Below are 16,749 nucleotides of genomic sequence, written 5' to 3' on the forward strand. Positions count from 1 at the left end.
ATATGTATGTGTGTGAAGTATAGATTTGTATATATGAAAGTATATATATGTGTGTGTATATATATATTTATATAATGAGAGTAGTGTCAATTGAGGCTGTTGTGAGCTACCTGATGTGGGAGCTGGGAGTTAAACTCAGGTCCTCTGCTGAGCCATCTCTCTAGCTCTTACATCTTTTTTTTTTTAATCACTTCTTTTTCCCCTTAATGAGTCTGAACATTCTCCTTATCTGGTGATAAAGACTTGCTATAATGATTTGATGGTTATTGGTCCTGAGATGTATGATAACTGATTTACCACTCGTCCATTGTTACTCTAGGACTCTCATAAAAAAGGAATTTGGACTTGCTCCCAGCAGTCACGGATGGATTAAATTATTATACATCACACCTATATTGGCTGACCTGGAACTCATGCCTGGGAGTAAGGCCACAGGCCAAAGTCCAGCTTGCTTATTAGCTGATGTGGCAGTGGAGGTGGTTGGGGGAGGGAGAGCAGAGGCTGGGCTTTTCTTTGTTGACAGACTGCTGCTTCTCTCCCAAGACCTAGAAATGAAACCCTTTCCTCTGGGTTCACTCAGGCTGTCCTTGGCCACATGTGCATGGTCTGTAGGTGCCTGTGATCTCTGGAGCATGGCTGGAGGAATGTGCTTCAGGTGTAGGAACTGGAGGGCTGGGCTGAATCTGTGCCTCTTCTGATTAAATAAGAGGTTGCTTTTAAAAATAGAGCCCATCTGGGTCTGCCTTGTGGCTAACCTCCTTTTCGTGGAAGCCAGCTATAAAGAGAGGTAGAATCAGTTGATCTGGGTTAACTTGGTTCTGGCTGATTGACAGTTTGTTCACATTTAAGGAATAAGTTGGGCAAGACTGGTGGTAGCTGAAGGCCTTTAGCTATTTTGTAGAAACAGGGAAAATCTGTCTTTTCTTCTTCCCAGTGCTGGAATGGGACACAGGGTCTCGTGTACCCAACCCGAGGGTTACTTCCCAGGCCCTAAGGATGTGCCAGTGAGAGCTTTCTCCTGATCATGAGTGCTCCCCAGAAGCAGTGTGCTAGCTCTCACTGCACATGTGACTCACCTAGAGATCTCGTTCATGCAGAGATTCGAAGCCACCTGCCACAGGGTCTGAGTCTGCGTTTACACTGAGCCCTCCCTGGTGCTGTGGATGCCACCTCCCGCTGAGCAGGAGGGAGTTGGAGCTTGTCTTGTGTTAGGTTTGCCAGTTCTCCCGTGTGCCACTATCATCTTGTGTCCTTTCAGAGTCTGGACTATGACCGCTGCATCAATGACCCTTACCTGGAGGTACTGGAGACCATGGACAATAAGGTGAGCCCACAGCTCTCGGTCTCTTAGGACTGAAGAGGTCTCAGCAGCTTATTTTCTGTCCTCATGTGACCCAGTAAGTGTCCTTTCTCTTTTTTCTTTAAGCCTTTACACAAAAGAGTGGCGTTTAAATCCCTAGACCCTGCTGCTGAGATGTAGCAGCAGGAAACGGCCCCTGCTGCCCGGCCTGACAACCTGCGTTTGACCCCCAGGACCCAGATGGTAAAAGGAGGACACACACACACACACACACACACACACACACACACACACACACACACACACACACACACACACGAGTGCTGGCACATGCCCGACCCATACATACAGAATCCCTAGACTCCCTCCTGCCATCCAGTGTACCCCCGGTCAGTCTACCAGCCGAGCCCTGTAAGGTTCATTAGTGTCACTGTGAGGCACCCGAGGCTGTCCTCCTCACCATGCTTACTGTCTCCTGAAGGGTTAGTCCAAGGCTGGTTAGCCAAGGCGCATCCTTCTCTATCACAAATGCACCTATTCTTTCCCCTTGTGAGCAGAAAGGGCGAAGATACGAGGCGGTGAAATGGATGGTGGTGTTTGCCATTGGCGTCTGCACCGGGCTGGTGAGCAGTGGGGCGTGGGGAATTGGCAAGCCGGGTGGGTCGAGAGGTCGGAGGGCAAGCCTTGCGTGGTGAATGACCTTTGTCGTTTGTGGCTGTAACAGTTGTAGCATCAGGACAGTTGTCACTCCGTTAATACTGCCCTTTCTTTTGCCTTGTTCTCCTGGCCTGGTTTTTCACATTACTTTTGCTTTCGCTTTGTACTGCAAAAGTGAGTCACAGGCGCCAGGCTATCGAAGCCTTGGTCAGAGCGTAACGCCAGTCATCTGATTATAGAGCATGACCTGGGCCTGCTGGGTGAGTCAGTCCTTCTTCCTGATGGCAGGTAGCACACAGCAGATAGAGGACACTGTGGTCCCGCTGTCCCGCTCACATTGAGTTGGCAGTGGTAGGTGAGGGACATGACAGAATGAACAGGGCGCCTGGGTTCCCCGGGTTCACAGATGGATCACAGGGAAAGCTGTTCACGTCACCAGGGATAGTGGCAGCAATTATGTCTGGTGCCATCACTAGGGACTTAACATCACTAAGACCAAAGAAGAGAAGCTGGAAAAGTCAGCACCCAGCGGGAGGACACGTGCACATTGGTCAGGGAAATGGCAGAGGGAGGGGTTCAGCCTTGTTACCACCTTTCTCAGGGCATGGTCACGAGTCTTGGGCTTAACTCCCCATGACACACCTGGGTAACGTGCACACATTTCGTGTCACACAGCCCCCAGGGACAACCAGTTCCTGTTCACGTGGTACCCATGAGATTTTTACTGTTCTAAATTCCCGAGGGCCACCTAGTGCCCCTAGTGCAGCAGGGAGGACTGTTTGATCATGTTCTAAGGGCATCGTGGGGATGAAGTCGGGTCGTCTCATGTGATTTCAGTGTGCATGGCCGGACGGGGACGAAGAGCAAAAGCCCCTGTCCCGTGTATTTCTGGCTGTGGCTCTCCCTGTAGCGAGCATCCTTTGCGCGCACAGGCGAGTCTTTCCTTTTAACTGCCCGTCAGCACCCTCATCCCCACAGGCGCTAAGAAGGCCGCCGCCTCTGTTCTGTGGCCGCTGCAGCCTGAGCTCCTAAGCCTTTGATCTGTCTCCACTCTCTGCCTCAGTTGAAAGGCTTCTGGGCGTTAGCTGGAGGGAGCTAGAGTTAAAGCAAGAAGCCTTTGATCCCACTCTCCCACATTAGAAGGTTCTGGGCCTCCCTTAAACTCTGCAGTGCAACAGTGGCGTATCCTTCTCAGGTAGCCAGCGACTGACACTGGTTCTCAGTCAAAATAATGGACTTAGACAATAAGAATACCAGACCACCTATGCCCAAGGAAATGTCCTCTACAGTAGCACTCTAAGCCACGTGCTTGTCCAGCCAGGCGCCACCAAGGACGTTTGACTGTTCTTTTGAATCCTCTGGAAACTGCCGAGCGGCTTCCGTCACTCAGCCTCACCCTCTCTAACCCAAGGAGAGAGTCTTCCCGTCTTGTCCTTCTCTATCTCTGCTTCACTTCCTCTTTCCTTTGGAAAGGCAGTGGGGCCAGCCTGGGCAGATCCCTGACCAGCAGAGAGTTCGCTCCGCCCGTTGCTGCTGGTGTCATGAGCAACCTCTGGATGCTGTGAGGGAGGGTGAGGCCCTAAGGGAGAGATGAAGATGTGTGTCTAGTCTCTCTCTTGCTTCACAGGTGGGTCTCTTTGTGGACTTCTCCGTGCGGCTCTTCACCCAACTCAAGTTCGGAGTGGTTCAAACCTGTATCCTTTCTATGGCTCCATTGTTTCAGGCCCCAGGATTCTTGAGACTTGCTTTAACAATGAATGTGATATTTGAAAGGCTGTTTGTCAGCCATTCAGCCAAGAGGTTTTAATTTGTCACTAAAGGGCGGGAAAACAAGACATTTTTTTGAGAGAGGGTCTCATGATATAGTCTTGGATGTACCGCAACTAGCTATGTAGACCAGGTTGCCTCAAACTCAGAGATCCACCTGCTTCTGACTCTGCCATTGCTGTGCTGGAATTAAAGGTGTGTACTACCGCACCCAGCTAAGGAAAAGAAGACTTTAATTGGGACGTTAATGCTGTAGGCGGATAAGACACAAATGCCCAGAGAAGTCTTTGCATGCATTCAGTGTTCTGATCAGAATTCTCTAGAATTCCTCACAGAACTCAACCTTGCTCATTTTACAGCAGTCTGAAAGAATAAAGTGCCAAGGTTACTGAGATGGTTTGAATAACAAGCAGGCGGTTGGATCTTACTATTGTCAGGACGAGAGAACTCAACAAGATGTTGCCATTTGCAGACGTATCCTGTTGGTACAGGAACTCCAGCTGGAGAAGCAGAGCATAGTCTACACGTGTTGAAACGTGACGGACAGTCAAGGTTAACAGTCAGTGAGGAAGGCCTGGATTGTCCAGTAAAGGGTGCTGGGCATTGGTAGTCACTGTCTACATGGAAAATGATAGATCCCTACCCATAGAGTTACATTCTAGATAGATTGAAGGCTGTGTTATCTTGTAGTTTAGTTGTGTTTTTGAAACAGGGTCTCTTGTAGCTCAGGCTGGCCTCAAACTGTTTGTAAGGCAGAGGCTGGCTTGGAACTTGTGATAGACCTGCCTCAGCCTCACAAATGCTGGGATTACAGGTCTGTACCACCTCTCTGATTCTAGGTTGAAGATATAAAAGAGCAATGCAAGAGACTGAATGATGACAGGCATAAGTTCTTAAAACTCCAGAGGCCCAGGTTGGAGGCAAAGACATCATCTTAGTGCTTGATCTTAAAGCTTGACCACATTAAATACTTTATTTAACATTAAAGTAAACACTCCATTTATGAATCAAATAAGAAACCCCCAAACAACAACAAGCAAATGCTGTAAATAAAGGGAAATCTGAGTTCACAGCCTGAGATAGGCTTTCCCTGCATTTAAGAAACAAAGCCTCTTAGTGCACATTATAATTCCAGCTACTAGGGAGGCTGAGGCAGGAGCTGTGCAAGTTGAAGGCCAGCCTGGGCAATGTAGGCCATGCCTCAAAATGAAAAGCCGAACAGAGGGCTGGGGCCCTAACATAGTAGTAGAGCACTCGTGTAGCACATGCAAAGCGTCTTTAGCAGTCCATAGTACCACACCAAAGAGACAGCTCAATCCCACATGTCTAGAAGAATGCTTCTATCAGAACACAATCAGACCACCCGAGGAGTTCCAGAGGAAGACACGGAATGGCCAGGAGGCTCTGGAAGAAACAGCGGCATTCTCGTTCCTTTGTTGTAGCTTTTAAATTCCTCCTCAGATGTGGACTTAGATACATTGAAGACAGCTTTCGTGACCGCTTTATGGCAGCAGACGTTTGAGTCACCAAATGAGGGAATGGAGAAATTATGGTTCATTCATACACTGTAATTGTATGCGGAAGTTAAGTAAACAAGCCACAGCTGTGTGTATCAACATGGCTAATTCTCAGGCGGTGTCGCACTGAGAGATGCTGTGTGACCGTACAGTAGAGAGTTGTAGGGACACAAGGTACATGGCAAGTGGGGCCCAGTGGTTTCAGGTTATTGGCGTCCCCTGAGTGGGAGGGAGGAGAAAGAGGTTTTGAGTGGGATAGCTTTGTTTTCAGTAACAGCCAAAGTCCTGTAGGACATAATGTTGAAGTTTGTTCAAGCTGGGTTTCGGGAGGTGTTGGTCACTTTTGTAATGTTTGGGGTGGAGAATGCTGTAATCTTAAAATTTTTAATTTCTTTTGTGTATGGGGTTGGGTGTGCACATGCCGCTGTATGTGGAGGTCAAAGGACAACTAGTCATCTCCGTCCACTATGTGGGTCTCAGGGATCGATCACGGCGGTCGGCCTTGGCAGCAAGCGCCTTTACCCAGAGTGCTGTTTGACCAGCCCCAAAAGTTACTCTTTTTTATTCGTTAGTTCCTTTTGGGACTGGGTTTCATTTAGCCCTGACTGACCTAGAACGTGCCTATGTAGACCAGGCTGACTTTGGACTCACATACAGCCTTTGCTGTATCTGCCTTTGCTTGCACTAAAGATACGCACTGCCGCACCCAGCTAACGTGGTTGGTACAGGCCTGAAGAGATGGCTCAGCAGTTATGAGCACTTGCTGCTCTTCCAGAGGACCTGGGTTTCATGCCCAGCACCCATAACCTCACAACCACCTCACAAGCTCATCACCACCTGTAAGTCCAGCTCCAAGGACCCAACACCTTCTGACCTCTTTGGGCACCTGCACACAAGTGCACATACACACACTTGTTTACACACACACACACACACACACACACACACACACACACACGTTTAAAAGTTGTTGTACGTGGAGTTCTGGGAGATATGCACTGAGCTGTCACTGTGGCTGCCCTGGGGAGCCCTGGGAGATAGCACTGAACTGTCGTCATGGCCGCCCCGTTTCACGTGACTGTGGGCACATGGCTGAGAGCCCTTTTCCTTGACTCAGCCTCTAGCGGTGGAGGAATGCAGTCAGAAAGGCTGCCTTGCCCTGTCCCTCCTTGAACTCCTGGGTTTTAACCTGACCTTTGTCTTCCTGGCAAGTCTTCTTGTCCTGATAGAGGTAAGGTGGTTGGGAAGTTGACTGTCCATGGACACTATGTCCTTTTTTTCTTATATTATTCACTCTGTAGTCCAGGCAAGCTAGATCTGTGTGCTTAATGTTCTTCAGCTGCATGTTGGGGAAACAGGTACATGAGGCCTGTAGGGTTTTGCAGAAATTCTCTATTGCTCACCTGGAGATCGTTCTAGAAGTAAAGCCTGCAGTGTCTGGGGAGATTAGTGAGGAATGTACAGATGGGGAAGGTGCTTTTCATCCTCACGACCTTGGGATCCCCTGGAGAGTGGTTTACTGGTGTGTAGATCAGAATCTGGGAAGGTGAGTCTGCCTGTGGGCAGACTCCACATGCAGGAGCCCATTAGAGTCAGGGGTCAGGCTGAGGGTCCAGCATCTGTGGCTGAACAAGCCCTCAGAGAGCGGGTTGCTGGGAAGGAAGACTGGGTGTCCCTGCTTAGTCTTCTGGCTTGTTGAGTGTAAGCTGCAGAGTGTGCTTTCATTCATTTCTGTGTTTCCTTCCCCAACAGCCAGTGGCGGCAGGTTCTGGGATCCCTGAGATCAAGTGCTATCTGAATGGTGTGAAGGTGCCAGGAATTGTCCGGCTCCGGACCCTGCTCTGCAAAGTCTTTGGGGTACTGTTCAGTGTGGCTGGAGGTGAGGAGAGGCTTTCTACTCTTGCCATCAAGTGTTGAAGGCATCCTGTGCATTGATTAGATGTGGGCTTACAGCTGCCCTCGCCTGGTACCTGTACTTTCTCGGTGCGTTAGTTGCTTGTCTGTGACCCAGCACGTGACAGAAGCAACTGGAAGGTGAGGGGGTTGTTTTTGCTCACAGTTTTCAGAGGGACTTAAGTCCATCCTAGCTGGAGAGACAAGGGACAGTTGACAGTGGGGGGACTATGTTGTGGGCGTCAGGAAGCAGGAACCAGGCTGGGCTATAAGCTTTGAAGGGCCACCTCGAAGTTACCACCTGCCAGCCAGGCCCCACGTCCTGAGGTTCCACCGCCTGCAGAACAGCACCACACACTGGGGCTTCAAAATGTGAGCCTGCTAGGGGAGCTCAGGTTCAGACCGCTCAGTTTTGTTCCCTTTGGTCCCTGCCTTACCTTTCTCTTTCTTTCCCCCTTCCCTCCCTCCCTCCCCCTCCCTCCCTCCCTCTCTCCCTCTCCTTCCCTTTCCCTTAAATTCTCTCTCCTTTATCTCTCTATTTCTCTTCTGAGATAGCATCTTGTTATATAGCCTACCTTTCCCAGAATTTTCCTCGTCTTCTAGTCCCACCTATCCTTCTGCCTCTATTGGCCAAACTGTTTTATTCATCAACCAATAAGAGAAGCATATATACAGAAGGAAATCCCCATCAGATAATGATTATAACAGGACTCAGGACCTCTGGAAGAGCTGCCAGTGCTCTTAACCTCTGAGCCATCTTCTCTCCAGCCCTATTCTCCATTCTTAACATGATGAAAACCCAGGGATGGCTCAGTGGTTAAGAGCACTGACTGCTCGCCGGGCGTTGGTGGCGCATGCCTTTAATCCCAGCACTCAGGAGGCAGAGGCAGGCGGATCTTTGTGAGTTTGAGGCCAGCCTGATCTACAGAGTCAGTGCCAGGATAGGCTCCAGAGCTACACAGAGAAACCCTGTCTCGAAAAACCAAAAAAAAAAAAAAAAAAAAAAAAAAATACTAACTGCTGCTCTTCCAGAGGTTCTGAGTTCAATTCCCAGCAACCAAATGGTGGCTCACAACCATCTATAATGAGATCTGGTGCCCTCTTCTGGCTGCAGGGATACATGCAGGCAAAACACTGTATACATAATAAAAATCTTAAAAACAAAACAAAACAGAAGTACTAATTTCCCCCTTTAAGAATTCCCAGGTTGCTGGGCAGTGGTGTCTTAATATTTTAATCCCAGCATGAGGGAGGCAGAGACAGGCAGATCTCTGAGTTCAAGACCAGCCTGGTCTACAGAGTGAGTTCCAGGACAGCCAAAGCTGTTACATGGAGAAACCCTGTCTTAAAAAACCAAAAAAAAAAAAAAGTCTTGGTAATATAATGAAACTAAACTGTGCCTTACAGCGGCACATAGCTGTAATCCCAGCACTCTTGGGGCAAAGGTAGCAGACTAGCTTCAAGTTTGAGCCCAGCCTGGTTTTACATAGCAAGTGACAGGCCACACAGTAAGCTGCTGCTTCAGAAGCCAGGTGTATACAGATGAAGGCTGGGAGTGAAGCCCCGTGGCAGGACACTTGCCCAGGGTGCACAGAGCTCTGGGTTGGAGTCCCAGCACCGTCAGTAAAGACGAAGTAGGTAGGTCTCAGTTCTCAGCTGTACAGAAACAGGCCTGACCACAGGCTGTGCTTTCCTGGCACTGGGATTCGGAGATAAGAACTACTATCCCTTGTAGCAAGTGGGGCTTGTTTGAAGGGAATTTGACCTAGCCTCTCTGTGTGTGTGTCTGTTGGGGGGGGAGTATGAGTGTGTGGAGTGGGGGGGTGGGTCTCAGAGTGAAAACACAAAACCCATAACTCTTAGGGAGTCACCCATCATGTCTTTTGAGACAGGCTCTCTCACTGACCTGGAACTTTGCAGTTGAGTAGGCTTGCTGGCCAGGGATTCCCAGGGATCCTGCCTCCAGTGCCCCGGTGCTGGGGGACAGATGCACTCTGTTGTTTCTGGGTTTTTGTGTTGGGGCTGAGGAGTTTGTACAGGAAGAACTTCACTGCCTGAGCTATTTCCCCAGTCCTGGCTCAGTTTCTACAGTAGAGAGTCAGTCATGCTTGTCTGCACTTTCTAGTTGTTGAGAGGAAGGTTTACACAGCAAAGTCTAGGCCAGAGGCCCTCTGCTGACTGAGCACTTCCTTTCTCATTCCCAGGGCTCTTTGTGGGGAAAGAAGGCCCCATGATCCACAGTGGTGCTGTGGTAGGAGCTGGCCTCCCTCAGGTAAGGGTTGGGAGTCAGGCTATGCATCCCTCCAGTGGGCCTCCTGGATAAGCCTGGAAAAATCCTTTGTGATGTCCCTAATGCGATTTCAGAACCTGTTGTTGCCTTTTGGAGTTGAGGTGGAAGCTTTGTGTCCTACAAAGCACCCAGCTGTTGTTCCTCAAAGTATAGCAATACTGTGTGTGCCGAGTCTTGGGGGCAGAAACAGGAAGCAGGGAAGAGCTGAGACAGGGTGGCTGGTGGGTTACCACATGCTACAAGTGTCATGTGGCTGGAAGAGTTGGCTGACCTTGCTCATTCCACATCGTGTGTTGCAATAAAAGTCACAGGGTGAGGCAGGTGTCACCTGTGCACTAGACTGTGCGTCCTAATAATTTCCTTCCCTGCTGTCACATAACTGACTAGACCCCTAAGCATAGATAAGGAGGCTGAAGGGCCAGCTCAGGACTCAACAGCTTCTTTTACAAATTAGGTTTCGCTGGGTGGTGGTGGCGCACGCCTTTAATCCCAGCACTCGGGAGGCAGAGGCAGGAGGATCTTTGTGAGTTCCAGACCAGCCTGGTCTACAAGAGCTAGTTCCAGGACAGCCCCCAAAGCCATAGAGAAACACTGTCTCCAAAAACAACAACAACAACAAAAAAATTAGGTTTCAGCTGGACAGTGATGGTGCACACCTTTAATCCCAGCATTCAGGAGGCAGAGGCAGGCAGATCTCTGTGAGTTTGAGGCCAGCTGGTCTGCAGAGCACGTTCCAGGGCAAACTCTACACAGAGAGACCCCTGTCTTGGAAAAAAAAATAGGTTTCATTGGTTGGTTGAGGTAGCGTCTTTCGACACCTGGGCTTTTGTTTGAGTTCTGGTCCCTTGAGAACAATCACCTGTGGACCCTTTTCTCCCTGCTCCAGGACGCTCCTGGGTGCATCCCTCTTGTACACACCTAGGCAGTTGTACAGACACACGGGCCTCCCTGGGGACCATGGGTTCTTGTGCTCTGCCCTCATGGCCTCTCTGACTTTGTTTCCCCCATTTCAGTTTCAGAGCATCTCCTTACGGAAGATCCAGTTCAACTTCCCCTACTTCCGCAGCGACAGGTAAGTTTTGGGAGGTGCAGCTCACCCTCCCCCCACGCTTGCCTGACTCACTGTGACCCCTGGCTGTCAGGAAAGAGAGCTCCGTAGAGAGAGAGAGACAAAAGGTCCAAGCTCTTGTCCTTTCCATTTGTCTAAGAGCCATTTCAGACAAAGATGCTGGGCCAAAACTGAAAACCTGGCCAGGGAAAGGCCCCCTGCCAGATAGACTCTGTAGCCCCGCGGGTTTGTGTGTCACTGTCCTGCACCCCTTGCACATTTTGGAACACCTTCGTCTTTGTATTCCCGTAAGGCATAGCTTTCTGCTTACACTCGCCGTTCTTACCAGGGCTCTGGTTTTGGTGGGAACATGGTTCAATAGCAACCATTGGATGTCCCCATCCTGTTCCCTGAACTGGAGGCCCTGTTGTATGTTCCTAGACTGACCAGGTCAGTGAGCCCCTGGTCTCAGGTGAAGAGCTGTTAGCCCTGAGGGAATGAGATGCAGTGTGTTGGCTGACAGACACCTGGGACGGGCACCTGTTGGCTGACAGACACCTGGGAAAAGGAAAGGCTTATTTTCCCTCATAGTTTTAAGGTTTTAGTGTCCATCATCTGTGGCTTGGAGTGGGTTCCAGTACCTTCTTGGTATACTCCAAATGGCCTAACTTCCTCCGATGAGGCTCCATTTCTCAGATTCCACCACCTTCTAGCAGTGCCTTGGGATGGTGGCCTTGAACACACTGGGGAATATTTCACATTCGAACTCAAGCACATGGGGAATGTGTGACTCAGAGGCAGCTATGACTGTCTGTCCAGGGCCCTGCTCTTTTGTGATCCTGACACTTGGGCTGTGAGGGAGAAGGTTCAGGGTAAAGAAGTGTCCTGAAGGCTCTTTATTAAATAAACAAGCGTGCTCTCTCCCTCTCCTCTCCTCTTCCTCAGAGACAAGCGGGACTTTGTATCAGCGGGGGCAGCTGCTGGAGTTGCTGCAGCTTTTGGGGCCCCTATAGGGGGTACCTTGTTCAGCCTGGAGGAGGGTTCGTCCTTCTGGAACCAGGGGCTCACGTGGAAAGTGGTAAGGAGACTGTCTGGGGAAGCCACCTCTTGGACCCCAAGCACGAGTCCAGAATGCACCCGGATATCACTTGAAACATGCAACTGCCCTTTTGTTGGAGCTGGCAGACTGACTCAGTGGGAACATCCCTGTCATAGCAGCCATAGCCTCCACAGTGGGCTTTTATGCTTTTCCCATGAGTCCACCCCACCCCCACCTGTACACCCCATACCAAACGACTGCTACTCCCTCTTTGTGAACACTGCCGTGAAAGCGTGCAAGTCTCTGCCAGGGAGGGAAGGAGGAACGACAGGATGGCGACTCGATCTGTCTCCTGGTGTGTTCTGTGCTCCTTCCTCTCTGGTGTAGGGCCTGTCGCGTCAGGGACTCTCAGCGTCAGGGACTCTCAGCATCAGGGACTCTCAGCATCAGGGACTCTCAGCATCAGGCATTCATGGAGGGGTAGAGTGACACTGGTCAGAGGCTGCCTTCAGTTGCTTTCCCTGAGGAGGGTGGCGCACTGCTTCCCAAACCCTGAACCCTGTCACTTCGGAAGGTCTCTTCCGGAGCCGAGGGCTTTTCATTTCTTGGATGGTTTGTTTTTGTTACTGTTTTGTTTTGGTTTTGAGACAGATCTCACTATGTAAAACAGGCCAGCCTCAAACCCATCTGTGTCACCACACTTAGTGGGGCGATGGGCTTTAAAGGGACTGTCTGGCCTGCAAGGTGTCTCAGTGGATAGGGGCACTTGCTGCCACTGCCAGATCCGAGTGGAGGGGGGACTGACTCCCGCAAGTTGTCCTTTGCCACATACACACAATCGTGAATGAAGAAAAATAAATGTAAGAGGACCTGAGGCGAGAGGGTGACGCCACCAGTGTCCCCGTCCTTTTTGTCCCCGTCCTCCAGCTCTTCTGCTCCATGTCTGCTGCCTTCACCCTCAACTTCTTCCGCTCTGGGATTCAGTTTGGAAGCTGGGGCTCCTTCCAGCTGCCTGGCCTGCTGAGCTTCGGGGAATTTAAGGTATGGCTTATCCTTCCGAGGACATTTCACTTGACCCGTGAAACTTGCTCTCAAGTAAACAGCAGAGGTGTAGGTGGCCTCTGGAATGGCTGTCGTTCCTGCACAAAGCTACCCATGAGCAGTGTGCCTGGGCAGCCTGGGCCCTCAGCAGGGAAGCAAGGCACCCACTCTTGTTCCTGTCTCTGTCCCTTTCCCTTCCTGTTCTCATGGCCACTCTGGTTTTTCTCTCTCCCTCCCTTCCCCCTTCTCTCAGTGCTCTGACTCTGATAAAAAATGTCACCTCTGGACAGCTATGGATTTGGGTTTCTTCGTCGTGATGGGGGTCATTGGGGGCCTCCTGGGAGCCACATTCAACTGTCTGAACAAGAGGCTTGCAAAGTACCGTATGCGCAACGTGCACCCGAAACCTAAGCTCGTCAGGTACCTGCAGTGAGCCCCTTGTGGGCGGGCCATCTCTCCCAAGGAAGATGGTGCTGGGAGCAGACCCTGCTTCCCACATTCCACCTGGATTTCTCCTCTGACACTAAACATATAAACAGGCTCATAAATATGCCCCATGAAGGCCAGAGAAGCCGAGGCTGGGCTTATATCTCAGTGACTGGGCAACTCACCCTCTTTCTGACTTGCCGCTAAAACACATAACCAAAGGTCAGGAGGGTCCCCAGGCCCTGCTGAGAGCTATCTGTCATGAGTTGCCCTTGCCTTGGACTTAGAGAAGAAAAGCCATTTAGCTCTTTAGAGAGAAATGATGTGTGTGTAACAGCTCCCTTGATCAGCTGCCTGCCCTTTATTGCAGCTAGCTAAATGGATCGAGTCTGGAGTGAATTCTGGATGCGTATGCCCTGGCCAGGGCTGCTGGGCTTGCCCTGTGGGGAGAGGGGTGCTGGGGTAGCTAGGGTGATTGTGTGTGCTCAAGCCTAGACATTATTCAATTGCATTGTGACGGCTGTGCTTTGCTTTCCAGAGTCTTAGAGAGCCTCTTGGTGTCCCTGGTGACCACTGTGGTGGTGTTTGTGGCCTCCATGGTGTTAGGAGAATGCAGACAGATGTCCTCTGCGAGTCAAACTGGTAATGGCTCCTTCCAGCTCCAGGTAACCCCAGCAAACTTGGCGTCTTTATCCTCCGTCCAGAAATGCACATCTCTTTAGAGTCATGCTGTTCCATGCTGGTGGCTGACTGCTGTGGTTCACCTGAGAGGATGTGGCAGTGCCTTCTGTCTTTTCTACGGTGTCTAAGGCTCTGGCCACTCTTCTCTAGGGAACCACACTCGTGGGACGCAGGCTCAGTAGCTACCTGTTCGCTTCTGCCCAGGTCCCATTGTGGCTTGTCCCTCTTCAGGCCTGCAGGAACACACTGGCCTAGGGCCACCACACCCAGCACCTACCTCAGTGATACGAGAGTCACTCGTGGGTGATGCTAACACCTCCTGGTGTCTGGCTTTTGCGGGGCTGCTTTCCTGGGCACGTGTCCCTTCTGCACCTTGCCTCGTCGTCTTTAGGAGGCCATGGGGTGTACTCGGCCTGCGTGTTTTGGTTCACTCTGATGGTCTTAGCTGTCACTTCAGAATCTGCACTAAGGAGGAAACCAATCCGTGGTGACCCCTCATGTAGTTATGCTTAGTGACAAGCATGAATGAGGACCAGGGAGATGCTCAGCAGGTAAAGCACTCGCCACACAAGTGCAGGAACTGAGTTCAGATCCCCACGACCCATAGAAAGCTGGGCATGGCAGCTTGTATCTGTATGTAATGCTGGTGCTGTTCCAGCAAGATGTGGGGGTTGTGGACAGGAAGTGGGGGACCAGCTTGTCTGGCATGTGCAGCAGTGGATAAGAGACCCCAGCTCAATGTCATGTGACCTCCACATGCATGCTATAGCAGTTGCACACCTACAGACACAGACGTACACAGATACTTTTAAAAAAAGTGCTGCTGGTCTGTAGTGGCACATGCCTTTAATCCCAGCACTCAAGAGACAGAAGAAGGTAGATCTCTGTGAGTTCAAGGCCAGCCTGGTCTAACACAACGAGTTCTAGGAGAGCCAAGACTACTCATAGGAACCCTGTGTTGCTGGGTGTTGGTGGTGCACACCTCACGCCTTTAATCTCAGCACTCGGGAGGCAGAGATAGGTGGATCTCTTGTGAGTTTGAGACCAGCTTGGCAAGAGCTAGCTAGTTCCAGGACAGCCTCCAAAGCCACAGAGAAACCCTCTCTCCAAAACAAAGCAAAACAAACAAACAAAAAACCCTGTCTCAAAAAATTTAAAAACAACAAAAGAAAGGGTGTGGCTGAGCAAGGCCTTACCCTGATTATTTCATTCCACATAGAGGATATAGGGGCCCAGCATCACAGTCAGCTGCCATCTGGTGCCCCGCCCACATATAGATGTGTGTCTACTTCCTCCAGCTAGACCCCAGCTTATAGGTGAAGAACTGCAGCCAGATGTCTGACTTTATTTATTATGTATACAGTGTTCTGTCTGCATATATGTTTGTACACCAGAAGAGGGCGCCAGATCTTACTAGATGGTTGCTGGGGATTGAACTCAGGACCTCTGGAAGAACAGCTACTGCTCTTAACCTCTGAGCCATCTCTCCAGCCACCAACATCTGACATCTTAGGAGAAAGCACTAAAGACTTGCATGTCCTGGTCAGAGGTCTTTGTATTGATTTTTTGATCCCATCTCTTTAGACCACATCAGAAGATGTGAATTCAACCATCAAGACATTTTTCTGTCCCAACGATACCTACAATGACATGGCCACGCTATTCTTCAACTCCCAGGAGTCTGCCATCCTGCAGCTCTTCCATCAGGATGGTTGGTATCAGTCACACACACACATACACACACACACTCACACACACACACACACACACACACACACACACACACACACTGGGGGGTGTCAGCTTCCACTCGGGCGTTTCCTCTGTAATGGCAGCCTAGTGTTGGATGGTGTGACCGGGCTGGGGTGCAGAGGACCTGGAAGGACCCCACAGTCTTGTGGGCCTGCACAGGCATCTGCTAGTGTGACTGGGGTCTGCTGTCACCCTGCAGGGACTTTCAGCCCCATCACCTTGGCCTTATTCTTCATCCTCTACTTCCTGCTGGCGTGCTGGACTTTCGGCACGTCTGTCCCCAGCGGCCTCTTTGTGCCTTCCCTGCTGTGTGGAGCGGCTTTTGGACGCTTGGTTGCCAACGTCCTGAAAAGGTAGTGTGGCAATGTGTATGCGTGTGCCCACATTCACCAGTGTGTGAGCCTGCACCATGAGTCTAAGCCTGGTAGTGTGGCAATGTGTATGCGTGTGCCCACATTCACCAGTGTGTGAGCCTGCACCATGAGTCTAAGCCTGGTAGTGTGGTAATGTGTGTACGTGTGCCCACATTCACCAGTGTGTGAGCCTGCACCATGAGTCTAAGCCTGGTAGTGTGGTAATGTGTGTACGTGTGCCCACATTCACCAGTGTGTGAGCCTGCACCATGAGTCTAAGCCTGGTAGTGTGGTAATGTGTGTACGTGTGCCCGCATTCACCAGTGTGTGAGCCTGCACCATTGTGAGTCTAAGCCTGGTAGTGTGGTAGTGTGTGTACGTGTGCATTCACCAGTGTGTGAGCCTGCACCATTGTGAGTCTAAGCCTGGAAGTGTGGTAATGTGTTTACGTGTGCCCGCATTTACAAGTGTGTGAGCCTGCACCACCATCGTGAGTCTAAGCCTGGTAGTGTGGTAATGTGTGTACGTGTGCCCGCATTTACAAGTGTGTGAGCCTGCACCACCATCGTGAGTCTAAGCCTGGTTCTGTTTCCTCACCAGCTACATTGGACTGGGCCACATCTATTCTGGGACCTTTGCCCTGATTGGTGCAGCAGCTTTCTTGGGTGGGGTTGTGAGAATGACTATCAGCCTCACTGTCATCCTGATGGAGTCTACCAATGAGATCACGTACGGGCTCCCCATTATGATCACCCTGATGGTGAGCACTTTCCCCTGGCTGCTGGCGGGCGGAGGGCAGGCTCACCATAAGGGATGTCTTCAGGTCCCTGCTCTGTGTTCCAGGTGGCCAAGTGGACGGGAGACTTTTTCAATAAGGGCATTTATGACATCCACGTGGGCCTCCGAGGTGTGCCTCTTCTGGAGTGGGAGACGGAGGTGGAAATGGACAAGTAAGAGGCTGCCTCTTCGCTCACATTGGTGCCGG

The 16,749-nt window shown here is 50.7% G+C and overlaps 1 protein-coding gene across 3 annotated transcripts in view; it reads left to right on the forward strand.

The window, feature by feature from the left end:
- Positions 1-16,749, forward strand: part of Clcn6 (chloride voltage-gated channel 6) — a 32,394-nt gene that overhangs the window by 6,731 nt on the left and 8,914 nt on the right. For 2 of the 3 annotated variants that reach the window (XR_001197029.3, XM_005079340.4), the window contains exons 3-17: positions 1,259-1,324; positions 1,858-1,923; positions 3,585-3,651; positions 6,366-6,472; positions 6,994-7,120; positions 9,339-9,406; positions 10,438-10,496; positions 11,418-11,550; positions 12,439-12,552; positions 12,806-12,972; positions 13,517-13,643; positions 15,244-15,370; positions 15,611-15,764; positions 16,365-16,524; positions 16,608-16,714. Coding sequence is in view for 2 of the 3 variants with exons in the window: in XM_005079340.4 (XP_005079397.1) it covers positions 1,259-1,324; positions 1,858-1,923; positions 3,585-3,651; positions 6,366-6,472; positions 6,994-7,120; positions 9,339-9,406; positions 10,438-10,496; positions 11,418-11,550; positions 12,439-12,552; positions 12,806-12,972; positions 13,517-13,643; positions 15,244-15,370; positions 15,611-15,764; positions 16,365-16,524; positions 16,608-16,714 (1,649 nt within the window). In the remaining variant the exon portion in view is untranslated. Of the gene's footprint in view, positions 1-1,258; positions 1,325-1,426; positions 1,544-1,857; positions 1,924-3,584; positions 3,652-6,365; positions 6,473-6,993; positions 7,121-9,338; positions 9,407-10,437; positions 10,497-11,417; positions 11,551-12,438; positions 12,553-12,805; positions 12,973-13,516; positions 13,644-15,243; positions 15,371-15,610; positions 15,765-16,364; positions 16,525-16,607; positions 16,715-16,749 lie in introns of all 3 variants that reach the window. The other variant, XM_021232517.2, reaches the window with a different exon arrangement.

This window comes from Mesocricetus auratus, unplaced genomic scaffold, assembly GCF_017639785.1.
Source record: "Mesocricetus auratus isolate SY011 unplaced genomic scaffold, BCM_Maur_2.0 Super-Scaffold_100042, whole genome shotgun sequence".
Classification (NCBI taxonomy): domain Eukaryota; kingdom Metazoa; phylum Chordata; class Mammalia; order Rodentia; family Cricetidae; genus Mesocricetus; species Mesocricetus auratus.